Genomic DNA, 9605 nt, shown 5'->3' with positions numbered 1-9605 from the left:
TACAAATATCAAGTTAAAGGTAAAAAAATATCAATTAGAATCCCCAATCAGGGGAAGATAATTTGGCATGATTAGTGGAAACTCATATAAGAGACTGATGCTGAAGTCTTGACTTGACTGTACTTTCTTTCATGTTTCTTTTGATGGCATTATCACCAACCCTCAAATAAAAAAAAATAAAAAAAAAAACTCAATTAGTTGATCAAATACTCCATAATTGTATAGCCTCTTCTCTTTTTACAGACAAAAGCTGAGCTTCCTCTTCATCCTAGAATTTGTTTGCTTAAGAATTTTTCATTCAACTAACCCTATAAAGAAGGCTTAACCTAGAAAATAGTTAAAAGGTGGCCACCCCACAAATACTTTATTTTTATTTTTATATAAAATATTAAGAAGCATCTTATAGAAATAAAGATTAAATAATTTTTATTTTTTCAAATTATTTTAATATTTTCATCTATTTAAACATTATATTATAGAAAAATTTATTAATAAATGGTTCAATATAATATATTATATATATGTGATTAAATTAGATATTAATCATATCATAATCATAACACATCATTCTGGAGATTTCGACGATAAAACAAATTCAATTGATGGAACAAATTACAGAAAAAAAAATATTTTTATAAGAAAAGTAAAAGAAAAAAAGAAAGTGGGGCTCACACTTTTTGACCCTTTGGTCTACAAACAAAAGGCTTAGCATAAGATATGGGACCCCATTTTTGTCTGTGGCTTTGAAGCCCAATCAAAAGCCACCTTTGCACCGCCACACCTTACCCTCACCTACGACTTCTCAATAAGAATAAAATATAAAATAATTGAATATTAGAAAATATTTATCAAAAAATAAAATAAAATAAAAATTAATAGATTAACAAAAGGGTTAAATATATAACTTGTCAATAATATTATCTCAATTCCACCCTAACAAAATTAATTATATAAATGATTGATTTTGTGAAAAATAAAATTTAAAATTTTTTAAATTTATTTAAATATATTTATTATCAGATTAAATTTGTGAATGTATGAACGTGATAATCAGTGACGAAACTAGGAGTTTCCCTTTGCTAGGCACCACCGCTGCAACTGCACTGCTGCAACTGCACTGCTGCGGCACCACCAGCTGCGCCGCTACAACACCTTCATCCCTTCAAAGTATTTTTCGGTCGCCGGTACGGCACGTGCTCCTCTTACCATATCCTCTCTCCACCGTGATAATTATTATTAAAATTTTATTTTGTTAATTAATATTTTAATATATAATACAGAAAGGGTTGGATGGAGAGCCGCTAACAAAAAAAAGACAGGAGGCAGCATATTTTTCTAAAATTGTAAAGCTAAATTTGGTTAGAAATATTGATTTGGATGGTTATGAGCATTAGGGAACTTTTAATTTTAACCTAAATTACCTAATTTTGGAAGCACAGGACAGGATTTAGTGCGCCATCCAATTAATTCTGTGTTTTCCTGCACTGACAGGTTCCTTTATTTCTCACTACTTCATTAAATACAATTTCCTTTTATATAAATTTCAAAAAAAAAATATCTCATAATATAAAATAAAAATAAAAAATATATAAAACTTTATTCATTTATATTATAAATTTATATAAATTTAATATAAGTAAGTTTTTTTTAATTGTATATTATCAACTATATGCTAGAACTACGAAATTAATGTTTCCCCTATAAAAAAAATTGCATAATTACTTTTTTTAATAGTGAATATATTATTTTCACTATATTATAAAATCGTAATAATATTTAAAATTAAATGTATTAAATTAATGCAAGAAATATATATGCAATTGATAAATGAGATGTGATTAAATATAAATTTTATTATAATTTTAATTTATTTATTGATTAAATATATATATATTTTTATAATAAAAAAAACCGAGATACTTTTACAAACGAAACAGAAGAGGGTAGTTATGTAATTTTTCATTAAGAGATTGGGATATATTTAGGGGTATGTATTTGGTCGGGAATAAATCGAAAATTAAAATTTTGGTGTTTATGAAAATCGAATCGAATTGATTTTGATCAGAAATCGAACCGAATCAGTCTGATTCGGTTCGATTCGATTTGATCAGTTTCAATTTTTAATAATTTTTTATTTTTTACACTTTATTTTTAATATTTTAAAATTTAATTAAAATATTTTAATTTTAATATAATTTAATTTCTCATTATTATTAAAAAAAATATATTATTATCACCAATCGGTTTAATTCGATTTTTTTAATTTTTTTTATTAAAATCGAATCGAATTGAAATAATTAAAATTTTTAAAATTAAAAATTCAAAATCAAATTAAAATTTTAAATTAATTTAATTTAATTAATTTTTTTATTTGAACCGAATTCGGTTCCCGCTAGATATATTGTGAGGCTGTAGTGCGGGGTCAGCGTCCGTCCACCACTCGGTCGCGTGACACGTGGTCGCATCCCTTTCTACCAGCTACTTACGATACTGCCATTGGTACCTTATCTACGTTTCTTTTACTTTATAGGACACAATCTTATCTATATCCGTTATCACAAAAACACTTAGACATTAACTTTTCCAATTTTTTTAATTATTAATAACTTTTTTTATTGAAATCATTATTAATAGCTTTATTTTTTTTATAATTTTCAATCTCAATTAAAATATCTTAAATTATCAATATATTTGAAAAAATAAAATTATTTTATAAAAATATAATATTTTACCATTATTGTTTTAAATCTATGTTATAGTAATAAATAAAATCTGAGTATGACATAAATCTATTTTATAGTAATATAATACACACTCCAAATTTTGGATTTAGCCACTAAAAATATTTTAATATATTTAATTTTAAAAATTAAATAATAATTTTTTTAATAAAAAAAATTTTGGATGAGACAAAATTTAGTCACGAAAGCCTAGAGGCACCAACTCGTTAGAGGTGTCAAAGTCCAGCGCAATTCTTACGAACTATAAGAGAATAATCACCACAAGATGAATGTATAAAATAATTAACACTTGCGTATTGTCGTTAACATCCAAGTCTTCATCAGAAAACTAATTAATAATCTCCATCTCCATGTGTAAAATCACTCCTAGGCTTTAGCTTCAGCTCTTCTTACAATGTCTGAAAGACGAAAATACCCTTTATGGGCATCTGATGATGTTCCAGTTCTCTCTTCTGTTGAGTGCCATGTGTGTCAAAATACTTTCCAGAATTATATCTAAGTACGGATCATTTTCCATTCCTAACTCTTTTGAATTTTTTTCAATTTCCTACATTTTCTTCCTCTTCTTCAATTCTGTGCTTATCTTCATTCTTCAAAGATCCCAACTTTATTGCTTTCTCTTTGCCTTTGAAGCTTCAATCTCTGTCCCTCTCTCTCGTTGGTCACCACTGTCAAGGAATCACTCTTCCATGCAGGCTAAATTTTGAGTTTTTTACTTTGTTTTTGGCCACTTCCATGCAAGATTTGAAATGGGTATTTCAAGAACAAGCCAGTGATGCTAAAACGAAGCTCTTCTTCTCTTTCTTGCTATGGTTGTTGATGAAGCAAAATGCAACTCTGCAGATCTGCTACCATGAGAAACAGCCCCATAAAGCTTGTTTTAGCACTGTATTGTCTTGTTTCTGTGGTTTATAGTGATACAGATCCCAATGACTGGACTATTCTCAAAGCATTCAGAGATGGGTTAGAGAATCCAGAACTCTTGGAGTGGCCTGCTAATGGTAATGACCCATGTGGCCAATCTTGGAACCATGTTCACTGTGTCAATTCGAGGGTTTCTCAGATTCAGGTTCAAAATATGAGTTTGAAAGGCACTTTGCCTCAGAATCTCAACCAGCTCATCATGCTTGAAAACTTAGGCCTTCAGAGGAACCAATTTACTGGACCTTTACCATCCTTCAGTAGGTTATCGAAACTACAGTATGCTTATTTGGATTACAATCAGTTCGATGCTATCCCATCTGATTTCTTCGTAGGTTTAGAGAGCTTGCAAATCTTGGCATTGGATAACAACCCTTTAAATGCCACTACAGGGTGGATGTTCCCGAAAGATTTGCAAGGTTCTTCACAACTGACCAATCTTTCTTGTATAAATTGCAATTTGGCTGGTCCACTTCCTGATTTTCTGGGAAGCTTGTTATCTCTGCAGAATCTGAAACTCTCAGGCAATAGTTTATCAGGAGAACTTCCACCAAGCTTTAAAGGTGGCATGTCTCTCCAGAATCTATGGCTAAATGATCAAAAAGGTGGTGGCTTGAGTGGTACAATTGATGTGGTAGCAACTATGGAATCTGTAACTGTTCTGTGGCTTCATGGGAATCAATTCACAGGTAAAATTCCAGAGAGCATTGGTAATTTGACTCTTTTGAAGGATCTCAATCTCAATACTAATAGACTTGTTGGATTAGTTCCTGATAACTTGAAAAACATGCCATTACAGCATTTAGATTTGAACAATAATCAGTTAATGGGTCCAACTCCAATGTTTAAAGCAGCTAAGGTGTCTTGCAGTTCAAATTCCTTTTGTCTGTCAACTCCAGGGGTTCCTTGTGCCCCAGAAGTTATGGCACTGTTAGAGTTTCTTGATGGATTGAATTATCCTCCTAGGCTTGTTTCTTCATGGATTGGCAATGATCCATGTTCATCATGGCTTGGGGTGACTTGTAATTCCAATAAGGTTTATTCCATTTCTTTGCCTAAATATAATCTTAGTGGTACCTTGAGTCCTTCAGTTGCAAAACTAGATTCTCTTCAGCATATCAATCTTGGGGGCAACAGTCTTAGCGGTCCTGTTCCAGCTAACTGGACTGCCTTGACCTCTTTGAAAACTTTGGATCTCAGTAGCAACAACATTTCACCTCCATTTCCAAGATTCCCTACTACTGTTGATGTAGTCATTGATGGGAATCCTCTATTAACAGGTGGTAAGCCAGATCAATCCCCTAATAAAAATCCTTCTTCTGGGAGTTTTGATTCACCTAAGTCTCCATCACAAACCAAAGGCACAAATTCTAATCCTGGTGATTCTGTAGAATCAGCAAAACAGAAAAGCAAGAGGTCTACATTTGTTGCCATTGTTGCTCCTGTTGCAAGTGTTGCATTTGTTGCTGTTTTGATCATTCCTCTATCCATTTACTATTCTAAGAAGAGAAAAGACAGGTTCCAGGCTTCAAGTTCTCTAGTCATTCACCCAAGAGATCCATCTGATTCTGACAACACGTTGAAGATTGTTGTTGCCAATAACACCAATGGAAGCACTTCAACAATTACAGGGAGTGGTTCTGCAAGCAGAGATAGTAGTGGTATTGGTGAGTCTCATGTCATTGAAGCAGGAAATCTAGTCATATCAATTCAAGTTCTTCGAAACGTGACAAAGAACTTTTGCCCGGAGAATGAGCTTGGCCGAGGTGGCTTTGGAGTGGTTTATAAAGGGGAATTGGATGATGGGACAAAAATAGCAGTAAAAAGAATGGAATCTGGTGTGATTAGCAGCAAAGCCTTGGATGAATTCCAGGCTGAGATTGCTGTTCTTTCAAAGGTTCGACATCGTAATTTAGTATCACTCTTGGGTTATTCAATTGCAGGCAATGAGAGAATCCTTGTTTATGAGTATATGCCTCAAGGAGCTCTCAGTAAGCATCTCTTCCATTGGAAGAGCTTGAAATTGGAGCCCCTTTCTTGGAAAAGGAGGCTAAATATTGCTTTGGATGTTGCTAGAGGAATGGAATATCTTCACAATCTAGCTCACAGAAGTTTCATTCACAGAGATCTTAAATCATCAAATATCTTACTTGGTGATGATTTCAGGGCAAAAGTTTCAGATTTTGGATTGGTGAAACTTGCTCCTGATGGGGAGAAATCTGTAGTGACCAGGCTTGCTGGAACTTTTGGATACTTGGCTCCAGAATATGCCGGTAAGGATACTATTCTTCATTCTCTGAATCTGCTGCTTTTAAAATGTAATAGCTTTAAGTGATCTAAACTTTCCCCTTGTTTGGCATGATTCATTTTGCAAGAAAAGAATTCAAATGGATTCTAACAAAATCATTCATGATTTCATTTTTTTCAAAAATGAAAATTTTGTAAGTTAGAAAACAAATAAGTTTTCCATTCCAAATAAGAAATTTGATAGAAAATAAATGAATTGAATTGAACAAGGTGTGTAAGAAAACTCTCTCTCCCTGAAATCTCTAGTGACTTTTGATGCTGGGCTAAATGATGATTATCAATATAGGTGAATGCATGCTAGTTTATGGGGATCAAGTATAAAAAGTGATAAGCGTACTGCTTCATGAGAATTATTCTAGTTGAAGTCATGATTTTGGGATTGAAGTAAAAGGAAATTTGCTTTCTTATTCAAAATCATCCATAAATCATATCTTAAATTTGTGGTAGTTCAGAAGAACTAAAAAAGGAAATGGAGATGTAATCTCAAGAATCAATGCTGTGAAAATATTATGCTCAAGTTAATAGAAAATGACATTTGTTGGAAGAATTCACCTAACCCATTAACTGAAAAAGGTTTCTTTATTCAGAATGTGATTCTTTTCTGCAAAGTTTAGTTTAAACATGAACTTCCTTATTGTACTTGAACAATGACATTATCCTAATGACACTGAATTTGTCAATTTGATCTTCGTAGTGACGGGAAAAATCACAACCAAGGCTGATGTCTTCAGTTTCGGGGTAGTGTTAATGGAGCTGTTGACTGGGTTGATGGCGCTCGATGAGGACAGACCAGAGGAAAGTCAGTACTTAGCTGCATGGTTCTGGCATATCAAATCAGATAAAGAGAAACTCAGGGCTGCCATTGATCCTGCCCTTGATGTCAAAGATGAAACATTTGAGAGTATTTCCACCATTGCCGAACTTGCTGGGCACTGCACAGCAAGAGAGCCTAATCAAAGGCCGGATATGAGCTATGCAGTGAATGTACTAGCCCCTCTTGTCGATAAATGGAAACCATTGGATGATGATACAGAAGAATATTGTGGTATTGATTATAGCCTTCCACTTAACCAGATGGTGAAAGGCTGGCAAGAAGCTGAAGGGAAAGATTTCAGTTATGTGGACTTAGAAGACAGCAAGAGTAGTATCCCAGCAAGGCCAACAGGCTTTGCTGAGTCTTTCACTTCTGCAGATGGTCGGTAAAAGAGGTGTTTTTTTCGCTGCCTTTCTTTATCGGTTGTTCTTTCTGTTGGCTTAGATAGCATTGTTCTGTTGTTTCCGTTTCTGAATTTTAATGTCAAATATGCTGTAGTGTGCAATCTAAACTTTCAAGAGCTCTCATGTAGGCTTTGGATTTTCAGTTGTGATATTGCCATTGGTGATGTAGATAGAGAACAATGATAAATGCAAACTTCTTGTTTGATTATTATTTCTTAGATTCCTATTTCATTCAAAAATCTCAATTCTTCAATCCATCAAATTGGTATGTTGTCTTAAGAAATTATTGCATTCTGCCATTATTGCTGACTTGGGGTAGTTGGGTTCTCATTTGAGCTTTAGATGAGGTAATCGTGCATTTGGCCTTACTCAATTTAATTGCATTCTCTGTAGTACTTTTACTCTGTTTTTCCCAGTGAGGAAATTGCAAATGTCGAAATTATTTTTCATGTTTTAATTGAAAAAACTAGTACAAAATGTGCAAATGCAACAAGCTAGCTATTATCTGTCTCAAAAAAGTAAAAAGGTATGCATATCTGAATGGGTCCTAAATCCAATTATACATTATTCAAATCAATTTTATTAAGGTGTGATCAATATTGGGTACTAAAAAATATCTGAGATCGATATGAGTATTAAAAAATATCCGATTATGACCGTCTTTAGTCTTTAGCCTCACATTCTTCCCAAACATAACATAAAAATAAATAAATAAGGCCTTGTTTGGTTTAAAATTTTCTATTTTTTAAGAAATATTTCTCAAAATTTTGTAATAAAAGAATTCAATAGATAATGGTAGGGGTGAGCATTCGGTCGGTTCAGTTTAAAATCGAATCGAACTGAATAAACCGAAAATTAAAATTTTAGTGTTTATAAAAACCGAATCGAATTGATTTTGGTCAGAAATTGAATCGAACCGAACCAGTCTGATTCGGTTCGATTTGGTTTGATCGGTTTTAATTTTTAATAATTTTTTTATTTTTTACACTTTATTTTTAATATTTTAAATTTTAATTAAAATATTTTAATCTTAATATGATTTAGTTTCTCTATATTATTGAAAAAACATATTATTATTACTAATCGGTTCGGTTCGATTTTTTTAGTTTTTTTTATCAAAATCAAACCGAACCGAAATAATCGAAATTTCTGAAATTAAAAATTGAATCGAACCGAAATGTATAAAAAATCAAATTAAATTTTTAAATCGATTCGATTCGATCAGTTTTTTTATTTGAATCGAATACTGCTTACCCCTAAATAATGGGGAGAAAAGTAAATAGAAAAGGAAGAAGAGAGTGAAGTTTTCTTAAAAAGTGTTTTTGAAATTAAAAATAGTTGTTTCTCCTTTTTTATTATATTTTAGAACGGAAAAATCTCTTTGACAGAATAAAAAGAGTTTAAATATTTGATTTTAAAAATAAAAGGATTGATTTATTAATTATGTTAAAATTTAAAACGTAAAATGTAATTTACTCTATTTTTTAAATTATAAATATTTTTTTCTTTATTTACATAACTATTATTTATTTTAAAATTTATAAATAAGCATAATTGGAAGTGTTATATAAAAAGAAATTTAAGGGTTTGCAACTTCACATATTCTCTATAAAACTAAAATCATAACCTACTTGAAACTTTTTATATATTTTTAAAATTTTTTAGCTATAATATTTTATAATAGTGAATTTTAATTAATTTTTATTTTACTATCAAATAACGATAAACACAATTTGCTATTTATACTACTTGGCCATAGTTAAAGTTTTCGACAAAAGAAATTTAAATTTGACTTCTAAAACTAATTGAAAAATTACAAATTTAATGTTGTAAAAGTGATTAAAAGATTTTAAAACTGAAGTATGTTTGTGGAATTTTTATAAATTAATTATTAATCTAATTAGTTATAAATTTAGGAGAATTAAATTACTTATTATTACAACAATAATTTATTGAATTTTTACAAATTTAGCATCTAAAAATTTTAATTATAAATATATAATATATAATCTTTTGCAAGTATATAATTGAACTTAAATTTTAAATTAAATAATGATTTTATTATTTAAATTAGTTTAAAGTTAATAAAATATAAATTTTGTATATTTAAATTTACAAGTGGTTGATAATTACTATTAATAAAAATTTAAATTTTGAGTTATATATAAATAATAAAATTCAAATTTATAGCTTAAAATTATTAAAATAACATATTTAAACATTAAATAATATTAAATGAATAAAAAATGATATTAATATGAGGGTATATGGCATTTAGCTAAATTTTTAAAAGGGAGTTTTTTTTTTTTTTTAAATACCCATTTCTCTCTTTTCTCTATTACCTTTCAAATCGAATTAATTTAAAATTTCGATTCGCTTTTTTATTTATTTCGATTCGATTTGATTTTTAATTTTAAA

At 30.3% G+C, this 9605-nt stretch overlaps 1 protein-coding gene across 1 annotated transcript; it reads left to right on the top strand.

Moving 5' to 3' along the window:
• Positions 1-3044: 3044 nt before the first annotated feature.
• Positions 3045-7405, top strand: LOC110622640 (receptor-like kinase TMK3). Its single transcript, XM_021767231.2, has 2 exons — positions 3045-5935; positions 6664-7405. Exons 1-2 carry the CDS (start codon positions 3571-3573, stop codon positions 7170-7172), a joined length of 2874 nt encoding a protein of 957 aa, XP_021622923.1. The 5' UTR covers positions 3045-3570; the 3' UTR covers positions 7173-7405.
• The last annotated feature ends 2200 nt before the right edge of the window (positions 7406-9605 follow it).

This window comes from Manihot esculenta, chromosome 9, assembly GCF_001659605.2.
Source record: "Manihot esculenta cultivar AM560-2 chromosome 9, M.esculenta_v8, whole genome shotgun sequence".
In the NCBI taxonomy this organism is placed as follows: domain Eukaryota; kingdom Viridiplantae; phylum Streptophyta; class Magnoliopsida; order Malpighiales; family Euphorbiaceae; genus Manihot; species Manihot esculenta.
The sequence above is the reverse complement of the archived record's forward strand: the minus strand, read 5'-3'. Positions and strand labels throughout refer to the sequence as shown.

Coding starts and splice junctions, on each gene's coding strand:
- LOC110622640 (XM_021767231.2), top strand. CDS start 3,571: ATGCAACTCTGCAGATCTGCTACCATGAGAAACAGCCCCATAAAGCTT. Junction 5,936..6,663: donor CTTGGCTCCAGAATATGCCG/GTAAGGATACTA, acceptor TGATCTTCGTAG/TGACGGGAAAAATCACAACC.